This window comes from Protopterus annectens, chromosome 12.part0 (genome assembly GCF_019279795.1).
Source record: "Protopterus annectens isolate FY-2018-M chromosome 12.part0, PAN1.0, whole genome shotgun sequence".
NCBI lineage: Eukaryota > Metazoa > Chordata > Ceratodontiformes > Protopteridae > Protopterus > Protopterus annectens.
Genome location: NC_056746.1, coordinates 486,262,867 through 486,290,328, shown reverse-complemented (window position 1 = coordinate 486,290,328; position 27,462 = coordinate 486,262,867). Strand labels below are relative to the sequence as shown.

General features: G+C 40.8%; 1 protein-coding gene across 1 annotated transcript in view; it reads right to left on the bottom strand.

Moving 5' to 3' along the window:
- The window catches only part of FLII (FLII actin remodeling protein), a 945,835-nt gene that overhangs the window by 491,806 nt on the left and 426,567 nt on the right, over nucleotides 1-27,462 (bottom strand). Inside the window, exon 11 of the mRNA XM_044089594.1 lies at nucleotides 20,187-20,334. Coding sequence (XP_043945529.1) covers nucleotides 20,187-20,334 — 148 coding nt within the window. The remainder of the gene's footprint in view (nucleotides 1-20,186; nucleotides 20,335-27,462) is intronic.

Genomic DNA, 27,462 nt, shown 5'->3' with positions numbered 1-27,462 from the left:
GTCATTGGGTTTGTTTCCTGTGTTGTTGTGCACTGTCTTCACCACCTCTTGGTGCTGGAGTTTGCCATTGCCTGCCTCTATATGATCCTTGAGATTGTCCTCTGCCCCTTGTGCGCCTGTATCTACCTCTTTGGGGCTTGTCCATGGCTGGAAAGGACCAGTTTTTAGAAGGCCAATTTCTGCTAAAACGTGGTGGTTGAACCTGTAGAAAGGCTTTGACAGTTTGCATAGATTTGGCTTTTTCTTCCATTTTCCATAGTATCTCCTCAGCATTAGTACCAAATAGCACATCCTTTTGTAAAGGAGCATCTAGTAGTTTAGCTTTCACATGATCAGGCAAGATTTGTTCCCTAAGCCATGCATGTCTACGAATGACTGATCCTGTAACAGCAGCTCTACTTGAGGCCTCTAGGGCATCATAGCCACATTGTAAGGTGTGTTTACCCACTTGTTCTGCACTATGCACCATATCCTGCAACTCCTTCAAATCTGGTTGTTCAGGTTGAGACATTTTATTTCTTAATTGTGAAAACAGAAACTGCTGATATTTAAGCATATGAAACTGACAATTTAAGGCCCTCATGGCTAGGGTGGCCAAGGTATAGTAGAGACCTTCATTCCCTTGGGGCCTTGAGAAATGGTTTCAGGGTCAGCATTATGGCTTTTGTAAAGAAATTGGTGAGAGCTAGGAACTCTGTAGTACCTATCAGGCTTGACTGGGGCAGGAGGCAGGGAATCCGGATTAAGGCAAGCCTCCGAATAAACATCATCAAGAATGTCCAAGACAGGAGGTATCGCCAGAGGTCTGTGCTGAGGTAACAAAAGAAATTCCCTAAGTCTTTTCTTGGAATCAGAAAAGTCTTGGCCTTCCCAATGGAAGTGTTCCCTCAAGGTGTGCAAGGTTTCTCCAAAAGAAAAATCCTCAGGAGGAGATACAGAAGGAATGGACTGCTCTGCATCAGAATCTTCAAAAGGGGAGTAAGAGTGTTCCTCTACATCAGAATGTTCTGAAAAAATGGAACCCTGATCAGAAGAGGGAGATTCTTCCTCCACTCTGGGTCTCTTGTCTGGAGGGGGTTGGGAACCCCTGATAAGAGTAATTAAATCCTCAGCCATTTTAAGCATCTGCTTTTTAGGCATGGGGCCTGGAGATGGGCCCCGTGCAACAGGCCTCTTGGGATGCCTGGCTGATTTGGACTTAGTAAAGGCCTTAATGGAAAAGGAAGATGAGGGTCTAAAGACACCATGGGTGGAAGTGGACCTGTCCACATTCGGAGGCTCAATGCTCACAGTGGCTTCGGTGGTTGTAGACTGGGTATTGACCGAGGTACCTGCGGTCTCGGTTACAGGAGACACCGCCAAAGAAGTGCCGTCGGTAGTCAGGGACTGCATAGGCGTCTCGCTGAGAACTGGACCACGTGTAGCCGGTTTTGGCGTGGTGTTGGTGGGAACCGTGGGCCTCGCGTGTCAGTCCTTCTCCTTGCGTTTTTTGGACAAAACGGTAGTCGGAGTCTCCAACGACATTTTATAATCAAAGGCTATACCGAAAAAGTGTTGGGCGAACTCCGCCCGACGCTTAATAGTGCGTTTATTGAAAGTCGCGCAAAAGCGACAGCCTGAGACGTCGTGGTCTGGGCCTAAACAAGGTATGCAGAGGGAATGGAAATCCTTATGCGGTATTTGCTTCCCACAAGAAATACAATTGTTAACTTTTTCTGACATCGGTCTGAGGCAAGAAAAGTTTCCCCAACGGGGTACTTAGCTTTAATGAAGACTTCGGTTTCCAATTTTTTGTAAATTCGGGAGCTGGCCGACTGGCACTTGCGAACTGCTTCTGCTTCGGGCACCGCGCGGCAAAAAAGACTGAAGAAAATGGCGTCGGCTGTGTCTTATATACCCCTGCCGCACTGACGTCAGGAAGGAGTGCGACAACAACCGAAGCCGGACCTAGACTTTGGAATTCGGCCGACCGAGGGACCGCCTGACGGCAGAGAACCCATATGTGATTACTGCAGCTGTATGCACGATGAACATCAAAGCAAAACACCTAGACTGCAAACCAGCTTACAATGGGAAACAAAAGTATGAACAACAGACCAAGTAACTGCAGCGCAAATGTCATCAAAGGGCACTCTAGCAAAGAAGGATGCAGTTGATGCAACTGCTCTAGCAGCTTGAGCTTTAGGTTTGTGAGGTAGAGACAATTGCTTGGTTTTGCAAACAAAGGAAATACAACTGGATAAACACCTGGACAGTTTGACTTTGGAGACATCATCTCCCAATTTAGCCTTAGAAAAGGAAAGAAACAGTTAATCAGTTTTCCTGAAATCCTTGACTAGATGTAAATAAAATTGCAACTGGACAATAAACATCCACCAAATGCAAGGCATATACTCCTTTCTTCAAAAAAGTAGGAAAGAAAACTGGTAAATCGATGGCCTGATTTAGAGCAGATTCTGGAGTCACCTTAAGAAGAAAATTAGAATTGGTTCATAGTAAAACCACATTCTTGTAGAAAATCAAATATGGCAGCTTACATGATAGAGCCTGCAGTTCAGAAATCCTCCTGTCTAAGGAAACCATCACTAGGAAAATGTTTTTGTCAATTAAAAAATTTGAGGTCCAATGAAAATGCATGTTCAAAAGTGAGCTTAATCAGGGCCTGAAGCAAGTAGAAAGGGGTCTCTTAATGGTGGTCTAAGAAGAAAAGCCTCTTGTAAAAAATGCCTTGGACAATGTCAATGAAGCAATAGGAGTATGATTCTCTCACACATGAAAATTGGAAATAGCTGCCAGTTGAACCTTAATGGTGAAAACCTCACACCTTCATAAACAAATTTGCCAAAAAAGCCAAATTAGAAGGTAAGGAAGCTAAGAAAGGATTAAAACCTTTGGACAATGCCCAAATGGAAAACCTTTTTAACTTACTTTTACAGACTTTCCTAGTGGCTGTCTTTTGGGAGGAAGACAGAATATGGAGCACAGAGGAACAAAATCTGGAATGTCTGGTCATTATTGAAATGAAGAAAGCAGTCAGTTTTAGGGCTTTGATATTCAAATGAAGCTGGCTGCACTGGTGAGAAACCAGGTCTGGAAAGGAAACCAGCACTCAGGATGGATGTATCAGGTCAGACCATAGAAAAGGAAACCATATCAGTCAAGGCCAAATGGAGGATATGAGGATCACTTTCACCTTGTATCAAATTGTTTTCTGAAGAAACTTTGAAAGGACAGGAATGGGCAGAAAAGATTACACAAGGCCCAGAAGCCAAGTGTGGATCACAGCCTCCCCAGTGACTTTCCCTAGTGCGGGATCAGGGAAAGTAGCTGCTGCACTTACTGTTGACAGGGTAGCATAAAGAATGCAGCAAGGCTGGCCCCAGCCATTGACTGACTGAGGGACCACTTGAGGCAGAACAGGCCTGCTTGGTTTATCCACAAACACACTGGGGTTCCCCGAGATATGCATTGCCACAAGTAAATGTTAGGAAAGCATTGCCCATTGCCACATCCTCATGGCTTCCCGACACAACGGATATGACCAGGCTCCCCCTTGTTTGTTGATGTATCAGACTACTGACAATGTCTACTGGGGCTGCGTTCACACCAACGGGGAGGGAGTCTTGAAAGACTTGTAACACTAGGACGACTGCCCTTATCTCCAGCATGTTAATCTGAAGCTTGGCCTCTGTCAATGTCCATGTGCCTTGGACAGCCTTTCCTGTGAAATACACCACCCCCACCCCAGTAGGGAAACATCTGTGGTATCCATAGGCATTGGGGATGGAAAATGAAGGGATAACCTAGAAAGACCAAAGGAGAAGTTAACCACTAAAGAATATGTTGTCTCCATTCCCTGTTAGACTAATTGGAAACTGCATGGAGTGATACAACATGGACTAGTGAACACAGTGTGCCCACTAAAGCACCTTCATGTAAAACCGGGCATGAGGGACCAGAGTTATGGAAGCTGCCAGTGACACCAGTAAGCAATGAATGGACTTTTCGTGGGATTTCAAATGAGATAGAACTTTGGATCCCTAGTAATACAGGCTAAAGACTCTGAAATCATGTAATGCAAACGTTGCTGAAGTGCAAGTCCACTTTCCAAACCTGCCCAAAGCACTGGAAAGTAGAATTCTCTTCAGACAACCCCTTCTTAGTGACTGCCTCAACCGTGAAGGCATCTGCTGTGGGGTCCTTGTTACAGTGCAGTTTGTCTCTCAGTTTTCATGGTATTGGTTCCACCTTGTCCAGATCCTTCCATGTCCTCTGCCACACCAATCAAGCAGCTCGTCAGCAAGAAGAAACACCCAGAAAGTAGATGAACCAGCTCAAAAACCCTTGAGGAATATGGATTCCTCCTGGGAGGGTGTGTTGGTGGAACATCCACTTCATTCTCTCAGTAGTTCCAGTATGACTCCAAAGGAGGTGCATTCCAAGGGCATCTTGGGGAATCCTTCCATTTTCAAAATGAATATCTTCAGTGAGCAACTCCAAGGGGGAGTCCATAAGCCTCCTCTTGCAAGAATTATTCCTTTCCCCCTACATGGCAAGGGGCTCCTAGGAGGGCTCAGAAACAGAAGGGAAACATACCTTACAAGTTTTCTCGAGATCTAAAGGAGCTGACTGCTTCTGCTAAATAAGATGAGGGGACCATCAAATCTACAGGGGATCGAGATGAAGCAGAGGGTAAGCAGGAGACCTCTTCTCTAGACCTAGACAGAGAACACTCTTGAAGGCGAAGGTTGAAACCAGACGAGAGGAAGGAACCCTCAGATCTGAGAAACCCAAAAGATGTTCCTCCCCAGATCCAAACAGACCCCACTCTGAGGTGGACATTGAAGCTGAGCAATCCAGAGCCACTGCATTGAGGGAAAGATTCAGTTAGACAGTCTTAAAGTCAACCTGGACCCCAGTGCACAGACAAAGGCCCTTTAAGATCTGACCCAGGAGTACAGTGGGTAAGGGACACTGTTGGAATCGAACCCAACCAAGCTACCAGCTCCAACAACGGCATCTTATGGGAAATGTTCAGCCCCTTAACCACCAGATCCAAAGGTCTGACCAGAGAAGGAGAAACTAGAAGAGGGGTTTATCAGGACAGGACCCGGCACTCCCAGACAGAAGATGCTGGATCTAGGTCCTCAAACTTCCTCATCACCCTGTTGACGGCTTCTGAAAGACTCCTCAATAATCATATGGATCTGAAAAAAGAAGCCACTGATGGGGTCCTAGAAGATCTATGAGATGCTCTCTCTTGAAGAAAAGACAATTGGAGCTGGGGGCTAGACCGCTCCAGAGAGAACCTTGAAGGAGGAAGGGGAGATTGGATACTTATTGGCTACAAAAGAGAGACTCAATCCAACAGTCACAGAATCTTAGCAGCCCAAAGGTCCTAAATGGTCAGGAGTTCTCTTCCTGTATTTGTCATTCTTTCACTTTCTCCTCTTCTTTCTCCCATCCTTTTTGCCTGTATTTATTCTTTTCCTTCTCCTTAACAACCTTTGACTTGCCTTCTTACTTTTTGCCAGAGAGGGAGCCAAAAGCATATGGGAACAAGTTTGGAGTGCAGTTCAGAGATGGCTCTAGGCCCAAAAGAGGGCAATCCTCATCAAGATGAGCTGTATCCAGGCAGTAAACATACTGTGAATAAGGGTCATGTGGGGGGAATCTAGTGCCTGTATGGGAAGCACTTTTTAAATCCCAAAGCCTTTTTAAACATTCTGGGATACTCCAAATAATAGAAAAAAAAAGTCGACAGTACACCACACACACACACACACACACACACACACACACACACACACACACTAGACCAGAAAACTATTTGAGGAAAAAAACGTTATCAAAGTCCTAACAGCAAAATATCCAGATCCTAATGGTCCCTAATAATAATAATAGTATTCTATTACATATAAAGATATTTTGTGTGTGTTTGTATGTGTGTATATATATATATATATATATATATATATATATATATATATATACACATACACAGAAACACACACACACTTTTTTTAAATTAGGGAAGGTGGGGAAAAACAATAAGGCAAAGAAAATATACTAAAGTTATAATAAAGACAAAATAACCTCTAAAAATACTGTAATCCAATAAGTTAAGAGAAGCCAGATTGATCTTGATAGGTTATCAAACACTGTGCTGCACCCAGAGATCACGTCCAAGTCTTATGAGTGGCAAACAAAATCTGGGGAATTGTGAGGATGTTAGGGACTTCTGGGTAGAGGGGAAGAGCCTGAGCCCCGGATCCAAGACTCTAAAAGTTGCTGCCTTCAGATCCAGTCGAATCGGATATACCCAGTAATTGAGACGGATGGAAAAGACAACATCAAATCTCATTATATTAACAAAGGAGATTATGTTATTGAGTTGGTGTCTAGGTTTAGAATTGTTGAGAGTTAGTAAGGCTTTCAATTTAATGTTACTAGAAGCTAAAATGAAACCAGCTATAAAGTGCTAAATACTATAAAGGAAATAAAAGACCTAGAGATGGGATTATTAAAACATGAAAGAAGTAATTTTCATACGAATAAATGACACATTTGGCAATAATATACACAAAGTAATATGCAAATAAATGTCAAAAATAAGTAGGTTGGTAGGAACTGAAAAGTGTGAATACACTACAATGTTCAAGAATAAAAGAACAGAGCTTTGATGGAAACTATATGTTTAATGCATGCACGTGATAATGGAAGGTGTTACTGTGTTGTTTTCCATTGCTATTAATGTATAATAAGTTCATGTTATAAATTTAACAATATGATGCATAAAAAAATAGCACCATGAGATCATACAAGAAAAGTCTTCTTAATCTAATACGATTTACTTCTCTTGACTATGGGACATCATCAAGGTTGATAAAGGGATGAGTTGTATCCAGTTGCGCACAAACTCAGATGAAGCTTCGGACTCCATGCATCACAGGAGGCTAGTGTGGAAAATGCTACAATGGTAGGATGCTAACCAGAAAGATGGGCTAAGAATTAGCTACGTGACAGAAAAGTAGCAGTTGAAGTGACAATTCTGAACAAGAATTCAGTTTCCTGGTGGGGTTCCTCAGCTTTGGTGGCAGTGCGATAAGTTTTATTCAACTCATCTGTGACAGACATCACACGGAAGCTAGAGAAGGTGCTACACTAGTTCATGGCAACACCAAGCTGGACAAGTGAAAAAAAGACTACATCATTTAGACGTAGAACCATGAGGTACGATTTGTAAAGGAAATAACAAACATCAAAAGAAAGCGGAGGTGCATTGCATTGCAATGGAGTATGGACTCCTGAAGATGCAAGTGTGTAATTTCCCCTGTTAGGTAGTGCCGCTGTCAGGTCTCTTCTACAATGTCATGCTCAATTCTGCAGTAGATATTAAAAGAAGGGCATCATACTGTTGGGCAGTGTATAACAGGGGATCGTCAACACAGTAAAGGGACTACAGGACATAGAATAGAAGAAAAACTCTGAGCTTGTGAATATATATTAAGAGACAAGGGAAGTAATGGATATGCTATAGACACATTTCATTGTCATGAGGTAGGTAAATGCTGGAGAACTGCACAGGAGTTTCCTGTAAAAACATAAAACTGATGTCATTCAGCCGTGAGAGACCAGGTAAATTATAAGCCATCTATTTTTCATTCCAAGACTATTTACAATGTATTAAATTACACTGCACCATTTGAAATGATGGTAGCTTTACTGATCTCTTATTAGTTTTTTAACTCACTGGTGGCCAGCATCATGAAAGAAGAGCAAAGAGTACTTTTCCCAAGCATGACCACTCAGGTTTATACGAGTAACCATCTGGTAAGCACAAATACATCCATGTGAAATTTTTTACGAGTTTATAAGTCTAATTTGCTACAGTTTTACAGAGTTGTAATATATTAATGACAGGCACCTACACTAGAGAGCTCAGCCTTTTGTTATACAAGCTCTACCATTAACTTATAGAGTAAAAAAACAGCTCTGTACTCAAAATAACGTTCTGTGTGCGTCCGCTTTCATTCTTCCTCAACTGTTGGGTTTGGATCCGACCCTCCGATCAGACTTGGCTGCTTCTTCCAACTTGTAGAACACATACTCTTGAGCTCTTCCCTTACCTATATTGCCCTAGTCACCTAATATACCTCAGATCTTGTTTGCTGCCCCTTAAACCTGTAAGCATTAGGAAATGATAAAGCAACGGAATTTGGAACTCAAACAAAGGAACAATAGTTCCTTCAACATCTTTCGATGCTTCCAAAAGTCAAACATGGAATGGGGGGGGGGTTATGGTAAGTACATACATTTTTATTTGATGTTCTCATTTTCATTCATTCCTCAATTGCTGGGACAGAGTCCCCAGCAACCTATATCCTGGGAGGACTCTAAGGAAGGATATTCCTGAGCAGCGCTGAGCCAAAGGCTGCTCTTCTCCTAGAGACCAGATCCAGTTTGTAATGGGCAATACAGGTATGATGATTAACTTGGGTTATTGCTGGACAAATATCATCCAATGAAGATCTGAATAACAAATGCGGAAGAAGTTGCCATATACCTTGTGGAATGTGCTTTTGATGGCTTTGGTAAAGACAAGCCCATTTTTTTGCAAACAAAGGTAATACAACCAGTTTATCATTTGGCCAAAGTTAGTTTAGAATCTGGTTTGCCTAATTTGATTCAGAAAGACAGACAAACAATTGTTCTGATTTCCTCACATTTTGGTTCTATGTAGACAGAACCATAATAGCCTGGGAATGTCCAAAAGGTATAACATACACTCTCATTTATTTGAGAAATTTGGAAAGAAGACTGGCAGGTTGATAGTTTGATTAATATTGGATTGTGACACCATATTAGGAAGAAAGGAAGGATTGGTCCACAACGATACTCTATCCTTATGAAGAATCAAAAAGGTGGCTTGGATGATGGGGCCTGCAAGTCTGATACTCTTCCAGCAGAGGTAATGGCCACTAAAAAGATAGTTTTCCAAGTCAAGAATTTTAGTTCACATTTAGCTGATGATTCAAACGGGGATAGAGTTACAGATTACAAAATAATTTTCAAACCGCAAGGAGGAGTGGGATTTTTAATGGCGGTCTAAGAAGAAAAGTTCCCCTTAGAAAGGCTTTACAAAGTTTGGAGGATGCTAAACATGAGTTACTTACTCCTATATGAAAATTGGCAATGGCAGCTAGTTGTATTTTTATAGTAGAAGAGATAGCACCTTAATTAAAAATTGTAGCTAAAAAAACTTTAGCACACGGTGCTGAAAAGAGATCTAGATCATTCTGCTGTGCCCAAAAGACAAATCTTTTCCATTTAATTATGCAAAATTTTCTAGTGGAAACTTTGTGGGATGATAAGAGAATGTGACAGACAAGGGAGGACAGCCAGGGCTTTCTAGCAGTGAACAGATGTGGAGAAACCATGTGGTAAATTTTTGGCCTGGAATGCCCAGATGTGTCATGTCTGTCGGGTGAGACAGTAGGTCTGGAGTTGGATCCAGAATCCATGGAGGATGAAGCAGATGAGGTGCCAAAGAAAGGGAAACCAAATCTGACAAAGCCAGTAAGAGGCAATGACAATAACTGTGCTCTTCAATCAAGATGCTTTCTGAAAAAAATTGGGGGATTATAGGTAATGGGGGGTAGCAGTAAAGCAGACCGGGGGCCAATCATGAAGTACAGCATCCCTCGGTGACTCCCCCGATGGGGGTACCAGGGCAAAGAACCCGCTGCACTTGTTCAGGGGAGATGAAAACAGACTGCAGCATGCTTGGCCCCATCAATGATAAATCCTTTCTGCAACCTTCATACTGAGGGACCACTTTTGAGGCATTAGAATGGACTTGCTTCATTTGTTTGCAATCACAATGGCTCTCCGCAGAATGTGCATTGCTATCAGAAATCGATTGGAGGAGATCTTCCATTGCCACACTCTCGCAGATTCTCGACAATGGGGTTAAGATTTGATTTCTCCTTGTGTACTGATGCACCACACCAGTGATATATTGTCTGTCTGGATCACAATAGTCCCTGTGGGGAAAGTATCTTGAAAGGCCTGCAATGCTAGGAGGACAGCTCTCCTTTCCAGGACTCTGATATGAGTGTTGGCCTCTTTGGGGGGACCATGTGCCTTGGACTGTCTTTTGCCAGGAAGTGCCCCCCCCCACCCAATCTGGGAGGTGTCTGTGGGCACTACAGCCTTTGGTGTGGGGAGAACAAAGGGACAACCTTCTTGTATTTGACTGGAGTGTATCCACCACAGATGATAATTTTTGCAAGCCTGTGTTATTTTGATCTGATTGGACAAAGGTTGGTAGAGAATGGACCACTGAGTTGCCAACACTGAATAATCCTCATATGCCATCTTGCCAACTGAACTAGGATGAGTGCCAATGACATGGATCCCAAAGACTGAAGGATCATTCAAGCTGAAAACGAAGCTCCGTATAATCTTTCTGACCTTGAAGTGAAAAGTCTAAACTCTTGGCAGATGGAGAGAGGCTGTTTGAGTGACCATATTGAGCAAGACACTGAATTCCAATATCTGTGTTGGTTCAAGATGAGGTCTGTTGTGATTGAAATTCCCAGGTGGGAGCATAACTGGAGTACGTAGCATCTAGCTAGAATCAGAGGATGCCTAGTTGGAGTGGTTATGCGCCTAGATGTGGAAGTAAGCTGCTACTACTGCCATACACTTGGTAAATACCCTGTGGGCTATGGTGAAACCAAAGGACAGCACTCTGAATTAGTAATGACTGGCTTCCAGCCAGAAGTGTAGATATCTGCTGGATCACCTGTTCATTTTGATGTGATAGTATGCATCCTGAAGATCTATCAAGCACATCCAGTTATCCTTGTGCAGAAAAGGCAGAATGGACTTTACCGTGACCATCTGGAACTTTGTGTACTGAAGTGACCGATTCAGATTGCTGAGATCCAAAACTGGTCTCCAGTCCCCTGTTTTCTCTGGCACAAAAAAAATCTTGAGTAACTTCCAGACTAACTGCTCTGGGGGGATTTCTTGGATGACTCTTTTTTTTCTATCAGCTTGTTTATCTCTAGTGCTGCAGCCTCCCCCTGATTGTGTGGAAAATTTGGGATTTTGTTTACTACTAATAGGGGTAGATGGGAAAATGATATTGTATAACCTCTGGATATTATCCTCTGCACCCATGAATCTTTTGTAATTTCTAGGCAGGCTTTCTGGTGCAGGGATAAAAGACCCCCAACTGTCTTCAGAGACTGAGAGTCGGGCCTCCTTGCAGGAGCGCTGATAGGCTCTATCAAAGAAAGTATCTCTAGACCCATGTTTATACGGACCACCTCTGCCATGGGAATGGCATCTTCCATTAGAGTTTCCCCCTCTGCCCCTGGGAAAACTATCCCCACGTGGATCTTAAGACGGGTCCCTGGGATTTTCTGAACCACATTTTCCATCTGCTCATTGGTTCCTAGAAAGGGGTCGAAAAACATATACCCACAGCAGACAGGGTTTTTCCTTCCTGCTCACACCTAGAGTGTGTGTCTTTTACTTTGGGGCCAAATAAGGAACTTCTGTCAAAAGAAACATTGATGAAGGAAGATTTAAAGGGTTCTGCAAACTCACACAAGCGCATCCAGGCATGTCTCTGACGGAAATAACTGAACCTGCCACTTGTGAGATACCTTCAGCAGCATTGGAGATAAGCCTCATGTACAAGTTCGAAATGGACAGAAGGGTAGTCAACTGCAAGGCAACAGTGTTCTCTGCCTCGAAGGATATGCTCCCAGTGAGGGATTTGGTAAGCTCCTTAATCAAACTCCTCTGGAGTCTTGTGAAGTGTGCCAAATAATTCAGTAACTGGAGGGCAAATGTCACCAATGCATAGGCATGTTTCCCAAATCTGTCCAGTTCCCTGGACTCCCTGTTGGGGGGGTGGATAGAAGAACTTTGCTCCACTAGTTCCTTCTTCATGGCTGCCGCTATGACCATGGCATCAACTGGTACTCCCTTGCTCCAATACTGTCTGTCCTTCAGTGGTGCCAAGACCTTATCTGTTCTCTTGGGGATAGGTTCAATGATGTCAGGCTCCTTCCATGCCAGTCAAGACACCAAATCACTGAGCTCATTAGCAGGTGGAGTCACTCAGGAGTTAGATGTGCCAGCTCAAAAAGCATCCAGGAATATGGACTCCTCTTGGTTAGGGTTGTTGGGAGACCAACCACCCCTTTGCTTTAGGAGTTCTAGGATGTCTACAAATGAGACGTCATTGGGTTTTGATCTTGGGGACCCCTCCCCCCATCAAAGTCAGTATCCTCTGTGGCAAACTCTTGTGGAGAGTCCAAGTGCCTCCTTTTGCACTTTTTCCTAGGAACCTCTTCAGTGGGGTTCTCAAGAGAAGTCTCAGAAGAGCTCAGTATACCCTATTGGATGCTATGGAGACTACTTTGGGCTGCCTGTCCCAGTGGCACAGTTGGTTGATGCTACAGATAGAGTCAAACAGGGTCGGCTGCTTGGAGTCGAAGAGGGAAGAGAAGTCCAAACTCTTGGAACAGAGAAAGCACTCTCCATTACCTAAAAAGCAGAATGCCTTGGAGAGAAGGAGGTTGACGGCTCCAGTAAGACATGCTTATGGACCATTGGCTCCATGCACACCGAAGGCAGACTACTCGAGGAGGGAGCTGAAGCCAAGCTCTCTAGCATCGAAGCTAGACAGAAATGTCTCAGATAGCTTAGGACTCAACTCCAACACCCCAGACCCAGTGCTGATGCGAGGGCTCAGAGAGTCATCGAGTTGCAATGTGCTCGACACTGTTGCACTAAGAGATGCCACTGGAGTCGAAGATACCCGTATCTTCTGATCTGATGTGGACTCTGGAATCTTCGGATCCAAGGACTCTAAAATCAATGGTCAATTTTGAGAAGGAGCCAATAACGGCGGAGTAGTGTTAATAAAAGTCTCTGGACTTGATGGGGTTGGAGCCAGAAGAACTCCCATTTGAATCTGCATTGAGAGGAATTTCATCATCATACTGTCCACATCAGCTTCAGTCAGACTTTTGGCAGATCACACTGAAGATGCTGTTGGAGAAGGTCTGGAGTGATGTCTCAGCGACCTCTCCAAAAAAGGTGAACAGAGCTGACAGGAGACAGGATCCGGGACAAGCTGCGACAACCAGATCAGAGGGGATTTTTCTGGTTGAGCTTTCGGATCTGAGGAGGCTGGATCTGACACTAAGAATTTACATGATGGTTCAGATACTGGAGCCAAATAAGATGTCGGGTCCAGTGAACATTTTTCTCGATTTTTTTTTTTTTTTTTTTTTTAAGATTTTTTTGGTGGTTTTGAGCCCCAGATGAATTTGGTGCTGGTTTAAAAGGTGCAAACTTCTCAAGATCAATTTGTTTTTCCTAGCAATTAAGGCTCTTCGATTGAAAGCCCTAAAAAGGTCACATTTAGATTCAAGGTGTGCTGGGCCTAAACAATAGACATACATAGTACGTGCATCAGAGAATGGAATTTTATGGCTGCAGGCCATACACTTTTTAAAACCGGAAGGTTTCTCACACATTGTCTTAGTAAGGAGTAAAAGATTAACTGCGAAAGTTTTTTTTCTTGTAAGATTAGAAGAACAAAAATGCCAACAATGGCAATTCAAGACGTACTATAAAGTACAAAAAAGTAAGCATACCATCAATGGTAACTACAGAAACATAAATTTCAAAGTGTATATGGGAGAGAGGATAGCAGTAAAGGGTTGTTGTATAAAAGACAAAAGTTATAAAGATAAAATTGTAACACAACAAAAAGCTGCTAAACTCAAGAGTACATAGTGACCACGTCTGTAAACTAAGGTGGCAAATGACAGCTGAGGTACGTTAGGTGACTAGGGTGTTATGGGTAAGGGAGGAGCTCGAGTTTTGGTGTTCTACGAGCTGGAACAAGCGGCTGAGTCAGAACCAAAGTTAGATCCAAACCTAACAGTTGAGGAATTAATAAAAATGACATCAGATCTGTTTTAACAGTAAAATAAAAAATAAAAAAAAAAATGTTCTTTGCTTACTGTTGCGCAGGTTATCCATCAATATAGTATAATTGAAAACAGAAGGCACAAATGGCAGTTAAAAAAGGTGTGAGTTTGTTACTATAAACAACCAAATTTCTCTGCTTAAAGATTATTTCCATCATTTCAAGATTTAAAACATACAGTTAGGAAAGTTGTGTTAACACTGACATCTACTCAGAAATATTTAAATACAGTGGTTCTGACATTGTTTGCACTGGTTGGTACATTTAATTCAAATCCAGGACCAGTGCAAAGGGAAGTACTTAAGTATAACAGTTTACAAAACAACTGTCCTTCTAAACCATTTTTAAGTTTCTCACTGGTTAAGTGACAAAAGGGGTGACCTGTATATTATTACAGAAATATGTTTATCATATTCTTTATTTATTTATTTATTTGCAGTTGGTTTACCAGGATAGTCCATTGGGCCAAAAGAACCCGTTTTCAATCAAATAAATTTACTTAATCTGGATATAATTTGATTGGTTATAACAAGATATACAGAAGTGAGGGGCAGAATTGTTTTCTTCTCAAAATAACAGATATGTTTATAAATAAATATGCCAAAGATAAAAATAAGTTGATTGTCATACCTGATTCATGTAAAAAGTATTTATTTTGTACTTAGACAATGGTGGAAAGATACACCTTCACCAAGACTGCAGAACAAACAATCATTCTCCATTAAAGCATGGCTAATATCTGATTTCTACTTTTTTTATCTTTTTTTTAGGTCTGCCACTTCATGGCAGCCATTTTTTTTACACTTGTTAAATGTGGCTTTGCTTTTAATGAGTGTAAAATAATAAAAGTAAATTAAAAAAATAACTGCAACAGCCGCATTTTTACTTAAAACTTATCTTAGTACAGTTTAAAACAGCCACATTTAACAAGGTCAAAAAAAAAATTCATGTGTGTGTGTGTGTGTGTGTGTGTGTGTGTGTGTGTGTGTGTGTGTGTGTGTGTGAGAGAGAGAGAGAGAGAGAGACACACACACATACACATTAAACTAAGGAGAGAGAGAGGGAGAGCACATACCTTTCAAATTCTTTCTTCAAGAATTCAGATCTGAAGAGCCTTTTCATCCTCACACATTATATGAATAACAAAGTATGAAAGTATATGTCGAACTTTGCTGACTAATTCTTAGCAATTTATCAGAAAATAAAGGAGGCAAATCAGGGGCACTCAGTAAAATCAGGGACAGATGAGGTGCTGTAATGCTTTGCATGGTTTGATATATATTTTTTTCATTCATTTCATCACAATGACAGGTGAGGTGTGCCCAGTCAAGAAAGTGGCTTCACTTGCCAGATACATTTTTGTGTGTGTGTGTGTGTGTGTGTGTGTGTGTGTGTGTGTGTGTGTGTGTGTGTGTGTGTGAGACAATACTTATATTTTGCATGTAAAATACTTCCTCCAGAAGCAAATGCATACACTACAGAAACTCTGAAACATTAGGCAAAGAAAAATATATATAATAAGTATAAAAGAAAATATGAAATAATTTAAAAGAAAGCTCACTCTCTAAGCCCAAAACACCCTCCAGGGTAGGTGCTGCATTGGAAATAATGCCTTTCCAGGGGTGAAGAGGACCTCCACCTGTACAATTAAGCCTTACAATAATCCCAGGGTGTGTGTTGCTTCCTAACTATCTCAGACTTCATTAATCTTGACATTAAAAATCTATTAACAGTGGACCCATATCAATCTGGCTTTATCAAAGGAAGGTCCTGCCTCTTTAACCTAATTAATTTCTTTCCAAAACTGAAGCAGTTTATAGTGGTTATGCAGTGCAAACAGCATATCTAGACCCGGTCAAGGCCTTTGACACCAATCCCCATGCATGCATTATTCACAGACTTGTAAATCTGAATATAAATCCTTACGTTGTGTGATGGATAGCTTAATCTGAATATAAATCCTTACACTGTGTAATCGATAGTATGCCGCAGTGGTGCAGCGGTAGTGTTGTCGCCTCACAGCAAGAGGTTCTCCCGTTCAATTCTTGGCTAGAGCACCTTGTGTGTGGAGTTTGCATGTCCTCCTTGCGGTCAAGAGGCGTTCGAAAGACATGCGTGAATGGGCGTGCCTTCGTTGAAGTTTGGACGTCGGGCTGGCACCTCGGCACCATAAATATCGACTGCCAATCATTAGCGGACCAGAGTTCTGCTGTGGTGACTCCTAACTGGGAAAAGCCGAAAATAAAACAACAACACTGTGCAATCGATAGCTAATTGGTTGTCTGACAAAACCCGTGTGATTAGAGCAGTAGGTGCCACTTCTGAATATAAAAATATTACCAGTGGTGTACAACAGGGCTCAGTTTTGTGCCATTCCATATTTATCATATATTTTTCAGTACTTCAGGCCTGCACTCCTGGCCTATGGTTAACTAAGTTTGCAGAGTACTGTAAGTTGGGTGTTATTAAATCTTCAACTGATTTACAATTACTCCAACATGGCTGAGACCATGATGCCAGGACAATGGTCTCAAATAAAATGTAAAAAAATGTAGCGCATTTCATTTTTGTAAACAAAGCAGTTTCACTTACCATACAGGAAAAGCACCCCTCTAATCAGACACTTTTCTAAGGGATCTGGGTAATGTTGCTGATACTTCCTTATCATGTGTCCATCGTGTCTCCACAGTAATTTGGAAATCTGCCCCATCTAATTTAATCTTAACTAGATCCAAAAAAGTCTTAATTTGCTTTTATTCCAATCTTATCAGACCGATTATTGAATACAATGCACCTTTTTGCTTGTATTTATCTAAACAAGTCACACAACTTGAGAGACTGCAAAGATTCATAATTAAAATTATCAGTGGTCTCAAAAATCTTAGTTACCAGGACAGATTGCCAGCCCTTTCTCTGTACTCATTCTCTCAGACTACTCAAAAGAGATCTATATCTAGCCTTTTAAGCAAAGTAAGATCCAACTTTATATGAACTGCTATTCATTTGCAGAATTAATGGGGATTAAAGTGGCATCTTGACAAAATCACAATCTATAAGGGGGATTCTTCTTATGACACTGGGGTGACCTAGAAGAAGGGGAGAAGGAAGTCACAGGCTTCATAAAGAACTCCACAATGGTCAATGCCAGTTTACTACTTTAGGGATCTTTGACAAACTCTAAGGGAATTTGCTCAAATAGGATGTCACCCTGGAAAGGGAATATCCAAAATGGTCTGCCTCCAGCTCACCCTTAAAAGAGAAGCATCTGAGTCATACCAGTCTCAGCCTACTGCCCTGTCCATATCATCAACACAATCAATGTTACAAAAAAGCTGTAATACTGAAGCCTGTTGTGGAAGCCATTAAAAGGGTGGTTTTCATAAGCTTCTTGATTCTGGACTCATAAAGGCTTCCCAGCTTTCTCAAAGCTTGGTATGTCAAGGAAAAATGGAACTGGTACAGGTCAAATTGATAAGAGAAAAATTAGCAAGACAGAGAAAATATGCTCCTGTTTATCCAGCTAAAGCTTTGAGCTACTTATCAGTTAGCAAAGTTGACAGGTGTCCTGCTCTCTGAAACCTGTGCTGGATTCAAAGAAATCAGAGAAATCTGCCATAGTATGCTTTGTCAGGATGTCACTTCAATCCACTAAGGGCATAAAGGGAGCACTGGTTTCTTCTGAAGAAGCTTATTCCAGATAATTCGAGGCTGCAAGATTTACATACTTTATTGCAAATTCTAAAAGGGGATGATGACCCAGTTTCTTCATCCTTCTTCCCATTATACTAACTTCAAAAAAACAGGCATTTTTGCCCCTGCACCACCATGAGGGAAGATGCACTGCCACTATATTAGTTCAATAGGAGAATGGGAAATACGCTACAGAGAAAGAGTATTCCTTTTTTTTGCAAAAGCACAACTTCAGAATTGGAATACAGTGGATATAAAAAGTGTACACACTCCTGTTAAAATTCCAGGTATTTGTGATATAAAAAAATTAGACCACAATAAATCATTTCAAAACTTTTACCACCTTTAATGTGACCTATAACCTGTACAATTCAATTGAAAAACAAATCTGTTAGGAGAAAAATATAGAAAATAAAAAACGTACAATAAGCTGGTTGCATAGATGTGCACACATTTAAACTAATACTTTGTTGAAGCACCTTTTGATTTAATTACAGCATTCAGTCTTCTTGGGTAGGAGTCTATCAGCATGGCACATCTCGACTTGGCAATATTTGCCCATTCTTCCTGGCAAAAGCATTCCAAATCTGTCAGATTGCGAGGGCATCTCTTATGCACAGCCCTCTTCAAGTCACTCCACAGATTTTCTATTGGATTTAGGTCTGGGCTCCGATTGGGCCATTCCAAAACTTTAATTTTCTTCTGGTGAAGCCATTCTTTTGTTGATTTGGATGTATGCATGGGGTCATTGTCGTGGTGAAAGGTGAAATTCCTCTTCATCTTCAGCTTTCTAGCAAACGCCTGAAGGTTTTGGGCCAAAAGTGCTGGTATTTGGAACTGTTCACAATTCCCTCCACCTTGAGTAAAGCCCCGGTTCCAGCTGAAGAAAAGAAAACCCAAAGCATGATACTGCCACCACCATGCTTCACTGTGGGGATGGTGTTCTTTTGGTGTTTTGGCGCCAAACATACCTTTTGGAATTGTGGCCAAAATTTTCAACCTTGGTCTCATCAGACCATAACACATTTTCTCACATGCTTTTGGGAGACTTTATGTACTGTTTTGCAAATTTTAACTGGGTCTGGATGTTTTTCTGTGTAAGAAAAGGCTTCCGTCTTGCAACACTACCCCATAGTCCAGACACATGGATAACACTGGAGATTGTTGTTACATATAGTACGCAACCAGTTGTTGTTTTTCTTTTGGCTTTTCCCGGTTAGGGGTCGCCACAGCGGAACTCCGATCTGCTAATGATTGGCAGTTGATTTTTATGGTGCTGAGGTGCCAGCCCGATGCTGAAACCTTCAATGAAGTACACAACCAGTACTTGCCAGAAATTCCTGCAGCTCCTTCAGTGTTGCTGTAGATCTCTTGGGAGCCTCCCTGACCAGTTTTTGTCTCGTCTTTTCTTCAATTTTGGAGGGATGTCCAGTTCTTTGCAACGTCTCTGTTGTCCCATATTTTCTCCACTTCTTCATGACCGTCTTCACAGTGTTCCATGCTATATGCAATGCTGTGGAAATTTTTTTGTACCCTTCTCCTGACTGATACCTTTCAACAATGGGATCCCTTTGATGCTTTGTAAGCTCTCTGCGTACCATGGCTTTTGCTATATCAGGCAACTAAGTAAATGTCAGGAAAATTCTACTAGGACAGCTGAACTTTAATTGGGGTTAATCAGAGTCTCTTTAATTAATGGCAGGTGTGCATCCAAGAATACTGAATGCTGTAATTAAATCAAAAGGTGCTTCAACAAAGTATGAGTTTAAGGCTGTGCACACACAACAAAGTATTAGTTTAAGGGTGTGCACACTTAGCAACCAGAATATTGTACTTTTTTTATTATTTATATTTTTCCCCCAACAGATTTGTTTGTTTTTCAATTGAACTGTACAGGTTATAGGTCACATTAAAGGTGGGAAAAGTTTTGAAATAATTTATTGTGGTCTCATTTTTTTATATCACAAAAACCTGGCATTTTAACAGGGGTGTGGACACTTTTTATATCCACTGTATGTAAGTTGCAGATGGCTTGGGGTACAGAAGGCTTACCCCTCTGCATTACTATAAACATAGGGTTTCACTTTTCTTTCTTTTTTCTATACTGGGATCACCACTGTATTGTCTTTTCATTTTATTTAATAAATTGCTGGAGTTTGACAAACTAGGTGCTTATTTTTTGGTTTGTGTGTGTTTTCTAAGCACCTTTTGCACCACTTTGTTTTAGTTTCGCAGTCTTTTTATTTTCAATCTTACCTGCCTTTCATACTTTCAGTTTCAGTTATTCAGTAATCAGCATTTTACTCCGATATGAAGAATGTGACATACATTATAAACATGAAAATACAATGAAGCAGAGGCAAAAGCAAATGAATAGCACTGCATAGTCAGATAAAGCAGTTAACATTGTCATATCTTCAGACATTGTGTAGGCCAAGCAGCTTTTTCCCCACAACGAAATTCAGATTACCTCCTCCAGCAGCTGCAACTGTGGCAGGCGATGCTCCAGCCAATCGCAATTGATTCTGTAGTGAGAAATCAATATTATACCATTCAGATGTTCTGTCCACTGGTTTTGGAGGCATCACCAAGCTTGGGTTCTCCCGAACATCCAATACCTTTAAAATACAATAACATAGTCATGAGAGCATATAGGGAAAAACAGTGTCTGAATATTTTAGAAATGCTGGTCTTGGTGTTCTACTTTGCTTGATCAGAAAATTAACCTCACCTAACCTCTGTAAATTATTTTCTGCATTTTTTTTTTATATTTTTTTCACATGCATTTATATTACACTCCAATGAACAGATTTCATGTAATTCACAGTTATGTTTCAGAAGCTGTCTTTCATACTCCTCACTATCGATACCTATACCTTTTGTTGGGCAAAAGTTTCAAACTTCATAAGCTCTTACTTTTAATTACCTGACTTTCATAAACACTATAATAGATACCAGTATCTTATTTGACAGAGACTTACAATTTTGTAGGATCTTGCTTTTAATAAGTTAATTTGTGCAATGATCTACAGAACATTCCAAAAGTTCTAGCTACTTAGCCCCTGTAACTATTAATTCATTTTGGTGCTACCCTTCAAATTCCAACTCCTGTCTCCTTTAGCTCATTCATTTGCAAATGAATTAACATTTATCAGATAAAAAAAGTATAAATCACCAAGTCAGAACTTCATAACCCCTGAACTACAAACTGATTTAAAAAGATAAATCTGCCAGTATCCATTAGTGCTTCTTCTCATCTTCCAAATCTCTCTCCAGTAATGGGCTTTAAAATGGTTATAAAGCCACCCAAGTCACAGAATTCTCAGAGTTTACACGTCAACAGCAATGATAAAAACAGTAATGATATTTACTGATCAAGCTGAAAGCATTTAACAAAAAGTACATAAAATCCCATCATTCATACACACACACACACACACACACACACACACACACACACACACACACACACACACACACACACACACACAAATTCATGTGACTAGCAAAGCCATGACACCCCCTCTGATGCCAAATGGAGACAAGTTGATTTTCTATTCTTAATTCAGACAGTAGCAAGTTTGTAAGCTATATTTGAGCATTTTAATCTGCAGATGAAAATGCACTGTGAAATTCCTTTATAAAACATTTTAGTGACAAGAGAATTACATGTGTTGCTTTATGTAAATCAAAAATGTATGGAACGTGTAAACTTGTTCTGTTGAAAAATGCAGTAACGGTAAAAATATACTTCTAACTCAGAAAATAATTATTTGCATGTATGTAAGTCAAGAAAGTGCTACAGTCAGAACACTTGAGTTAAGGTTGTAAACAGAGGCAGCTGAAAGGAGGTAAAAGCAATATGCGAAATTCCTGTTAACCTTGCTGCTGTTTTAATGAAAAAATGATATATTTACTTCCGATTCCTGTAGGAAATTAATAAGCTATAGTATTTACCAACAACGAAAAACCAAAACAACCAGGAACCAGAGAGAAGCAACCAAACAGAAAAAGTACACTGGTGGAAACAGATGCTCGGCACAATTCTTTAGCGTAAACCAAATTTATTAATCCGCTATTCGTCTGAAGACTTCATCAGAAACAACCAACCACATAATATTGCAGGCACATTTAAACCAAATTTGTTAAATAGTTAACCAAAAGGAAAAACACTGACATTAACCCTTAATGCATCAAACAGAATAAATGACAGATTTTCTATACTTTAAAAAACATTTGATGTTTACAGCTTCATTTAAATTAGGAGGAAGGTGAGCAGCCAAATGAATCTGCCACTCAACTTCCTTTGTTTCAACTTCATTCTTAAAATCACCTCCCTTTAAGTCCATATGTACCACGTCCAAAACAGAAAAAATAAATTTCTTAAAATTGGAACATTTTACAGAATGCTTGTACAGCGCATTATTCTCATCATGTGTCGTGACAGCATATACATGTTCCCTAATTCTAGTACCCAGACTTCTGGTGGTCATGCAGACATAAAATGCTGTACATGACGTACATAAAGCAACATAAACAACCCCAGTAGAGGAACAATCAAATCTACCTGGCACTTTTATAGTTCTATTACAATGTGATATGTCTATGAAGGGACCCTCAGAAATAAACCTACACATCTTGCAGTTCCCACAGGAATCAATAGACCCTTACTCCCAGGCCACTCTCGTACACCAGCCCCACTAGGGTCCGATCATAATACCTCCCTCCAAATTGCTAATGCTTTCAATATTTTCTTCACTGAGACCATACCATCACTTGCCAGTCAGCTAACCCCAGATAACTCAAAACCTCATACCACCAGTCCTGGCTCTCTTCCAACATTTAAATTGCAACCCATCCCTACAGCTCTCATCCTCAAATTCATCCAAAAACTTAAGCCTTGCACTCCTTCTGCTGACCAGCTACCATCTGAATACCTGCAAAAAGCAGCCAAAGTTATTGCATACCCAATATCCATCCTTATTAATACAACCATTACAGAAGGGTACATCCCAGAAATCTCGAAAATCTCTCATATACCCCTACATAAAGGTGGTAACTTGAAAGATTATTCTAACTATTGGCCTACAGCCCTTTTATCTCCTCTAGCAAAAATTATGGAGAAATGTATTCACCATCAGCTTTTAGACCACTTAACTCAACATGACATTCTCGCTAGTTGCCAACATGGCTTTAGGCCATTTCATCGCACCACTACCGCCCTCTTATCCTTTACAGATTCCATCAATAGAAATCGCAATAGTAATACCCTCTCATCTGCACTCTTTATCGATCTCTCAAAAGCTTTTGACATGGTTAACCACACCCTTCTTAATAACATTCTAGAGATTTAAACCCAATCAGTGCCAGAACAGTTGCTGAACCACCATGTAGGCAGCTGTGTCCAACTATGACCAACTTCAAGATCTTTGCAAGTCAGAGGAAAGAGCACTCTGGCCTGTAGCAGCCACCATGAGAAAATATAATTTTAATACCAACAAAAAGCCCTATGCGAAGTCAATGACTGACCTGTCAAAGACTGACATTAATCCAAATGGTCACTAACAGATCTATTACCATACATATGATCCTTCTGATTCATTACAGCTTCCTCATAGTACCTCTGATATTAAAAAAGTCACAGTATACAAGCATACAATTCACGTCCAAGAATATTAGTCAGCTGTTTGTCATTTCTGTGATCTCTTTACATATAACACTATTCCCAACTTGCACGACATTCTTCAGAATCATCACCACCACCACCACCAAAACCCCCTTTTTCCCCATTTTCTGCATGGGGTCGGGGTGCCATGTTAAATGTAATCATCTCTCTCAGTTCAATGCCACATTCCTACCTTCTTCAACACTCATGCCTGTCTGTCACAGATCTTCTCAAACACAATCCATCCACCTCTTTGCTGGATGCCCTCATTTCCTCTTGCCTTCTTCCTGTCTGTCCCAAATCTTTTTCATCAGATTGCCTTCTGCTTTTCTGCACATGTGCCCAAACCAATAATCTGTTCCGTTTCATCTTTTCTGCAAATGAAGTTACTTTGGCTTTTGCACTTATTTCCTCATTTCTTTGTCTGTCCAGTCGTCAAGATTTTTCTTAAAGAGGGCCAATGAGGAGCTTTGCTTGACATGAATGGGTGGTTTGTTCCACAGTATGGAAAGTCTCTGGGACAGGAACCCATCCCTCCAGCATGTTCTGTTTATTGTGGTGACAAGGTTTAGGTCCCTGGAGCATGTGGTTCAGAGAGACTGGGATTTCTTTAAGTGCAGCATGTCCAACAGCTCTGGTTTTGACATAGCTTTGTATGCTAGGCATGTTATCATTGTATTAGAACAGTGCCTCCCCGGTTAGTCTGTGTACAAGCGGGAGCATCTTGTGCAATTGACGTTGCCCTCCAACTGAACAGAACAGGAAATTTGCTCAGTTCCACATGGTAGTGCGATCTCAGAGTTGGTATATTTAATTTGCAGGGGGTTGGGGGGTGCAGTCCCCCTGCAAAAGTGTAAAAATATAACCAAAAATAATTGTTATAACTAACCTCAGGAATCTCTGATGAATATTCATGTGGGTGGTGCAGATCTCTTCACGAATATTCAGTGGGATTTCTTAGTACATGGGTACTGGTTGGTGGGTGGCATTTAAGCAGGAGTTGGTACTGTGCTGAGTGAGTTTATGTTTTAATAAATAGCTAACATAACATTCGCACTTTTGGTAATATAGATGTCTTTTTTTTTTTTTAACTTTTCAGGATTGTAACAGTCGGTATTGTGAACTTTCAGTCATACAAGTTTTCTACACAGTGGTCTCGGTATTATGGGTTTCGGGATTTCAGTACTTTGATGTTGTGAAGTAGACCCACATACATGTGTCTGTGTGTGTGTGCAAATACACACCCACACCCATACAGAAGTTAAATACACTACTTACAGTAACTATATTATGCATGTGGTACGTCCAACATAAAGAATTTCATATGAATAATATTAAAAGAAAATGTTTGATAGAAAAATAACTTATTTATAATTCATGCAACTCTGCACAGCCATCAGAATAGACATCAACGGACTAAAACAGCTCTAGTTTCCTCCTGCCACAAAGTTGCTTTTCCTTCCAATAAAATGTCTCAACTTCCCAGTCATGACCAAATGTATTATCCTACATGCAACTTCTGCATAGATGGGCTACCAAGCATTCACCAGCTCACATCTGATCAAATCCTGTTTAACAAAACAACTGTCAGAATATAAAACTCTGCCAAAACAGTCAAACAAAACAAATCTAGTCAAATATACTACTATTAACAAAAGCATAAGCATGTGTTGCACATAGCTGCACTCCATTCCTACCTGTCAAATAACTGATTTGAACAAGTGACCATAAGTAAGATTGACAGACATGACACAGATTGCATAGGACTGATGTAAAGAAAAACATATGGAAAATGCCTACACATGAATTGCAGACAAGCACATACCCTGGTTGCAGAAGCAATGTCTTTCAGTGCACTAAGCGGACATCCAGTACAAATACTAATGAGCAATGCAGCATGAATGACAACACTAATGCAACTCAGAGACAGCTACATTGTGCATTACAGCTGCATTTGAAAAAGTGTTACAGTTTTGTTAATAGCTAACCAGATAAAAGTGACTTAACTTTTGCAGCACAGTTATCAGTCAGTTTTACAATGGTAACGTTATGCGCACAAGCAACACTACCAGCACAGAATTACATACACGTGTGTACATATACACACACACACACACACAAATACACATGTGAATATATATATATATATATATATATATATATATATATATATATATATATATGTATATATATTTTTTAGTATAGGTATAAATCACTGTGTCACAAGATGGGGTGCCAACTGGCTCACGGACAGAACCCACACTGTGAAAGTAGCAGACTCCAAAATCAGACTTCAGACCAGTGACAAGTGGAGTACCACAGGGTTCAGTCCCGGGTTCTTTCCTGCTTGTTATCTACTTCTCTGAAGTACAGGCTAACACAGAAGGTCTTTGGCTAACGAAGTGTGCAGATGACTGCAAACTGGGAGCCATAATCAAAACTCTTAACGATTGGACATCCTACAAAAGGGCCTCACTGAGACAGATGCCTGGTGTCAAAGCCATGGTCTCAAGCTCAATGCCAAAAAGTGCATTGTTATCCCCTTTGGTAAAAACTTTGTACCCATGAACTACCACATAGGTGGTAGTGTACTTAACACCAAAAGTGTGATAAGAGACCTTGGGACACAGGTGGACAGTAGTCTCTCCTTTGATAATCATATTGCCACAGTGGTCAGGAAATCCTTCTAGGCAGCACACCTCATCACAAAAGGTTTCTCATCCAGAAAAAAAAAAAAGAGGTAATTGTTCCCCTCTACTCATTACTCATTAGACCCATTATAGTGCCCCTTTTGGTATGTACCTCACAAGATATCTACAACAACTGGAGAGGCCATAGAAATACCTCACAAAGAGGATTATTGGCCTCAAACAGATGCCCTCCTCAGATCATCTAAAAAAACTCCAGCTTTACTCCGTCGCATATCGCCTACTCAGAGGCGATTACAAAGCTATGTCAAACCATACCTTAAGCAGACCAACTCAAAAAATTCCAGCTTTACTGCATTGCATATCACCTACTCAAAGGCGATCTCTGCCTAACATACAAAGCTATGTCAAACCCAGAGCTGTTGGACATGTTCCACTTAAAGAAATCCCAACCCCTCTGAGCTACACGCTCTAGGGACCTAAACCTTGTCACCACAATAAACAGAACATGCTGGAGGGATAGATTCCTGTCCCAGAGACTTCCCATACTCTGGAACAGACTATCTATTTATGTCAAACAGAGCTCCTCATTAGCACTCCAAGAAAAATCTTGATGATTGGACGGGTAAAAAGGAATTCACCCCGGGGATCACTTCTGTGGTTCTGCTTGACAGGGGTTCAGGAAAATAATTTTCTTGGGTGGCGAAAGTCAGGGTACCTTTTTGGCTAGGCTTGTATAGGCCCTAGAGCCAACAGCCTAGTACCTACCTATGAACCCTATGAATCTGTGCTTTTCTGTGAGTTTTACTGTGTTCTTAACCCTTAAATTGAGTAGCATAGTCAGGATACAGGTTTGCTGTATCAAGAGCTGTTTGTTTCTGCCGTCTGTGTTTCTGGCAGCCATCTTGAGTTTGCCTTCTGTGTTTCTGGCAACCATCTTGTGCTGGTTGGGGGCCTATCTTCTCTGCTGGTGAGAGCAGCAGGGCTACCTGGACCTTGTCTGGCACAAGCTGATTGGTAAAAGAAAGCAGAGGCTAGCAGGATTGGCTAGATTTCCGAGTTACTAGAATCTTCTATTTTTTGTGGTATTTAAACCCCATGTTTGAGCTCGTTTGAACCAGGCTCTGCTTAGATGCATCATCTCTGGGACGTTTTACAAAATTCCTGAGGGTCCAAGACCAAATCTAAGTGCTTTTTCATTTATTTTCACTTATTTTATTGCATTTGCACTTGCCTATCATTTTTATCTGTGCCTTTACAGCTAATTTATCACATATGCACGATTTTACAGCAATTTACTGATTAACTGTATTTCATTGCTATTTACTGCAATTCATTACTGTTTAACTGCATTTTACTGCATTTCATTACAGTTTCTGGCAGCCATCTTGCGTTGATAGGAGCCTATCTTCCCTGCTAGTGAGAGTAGCAGG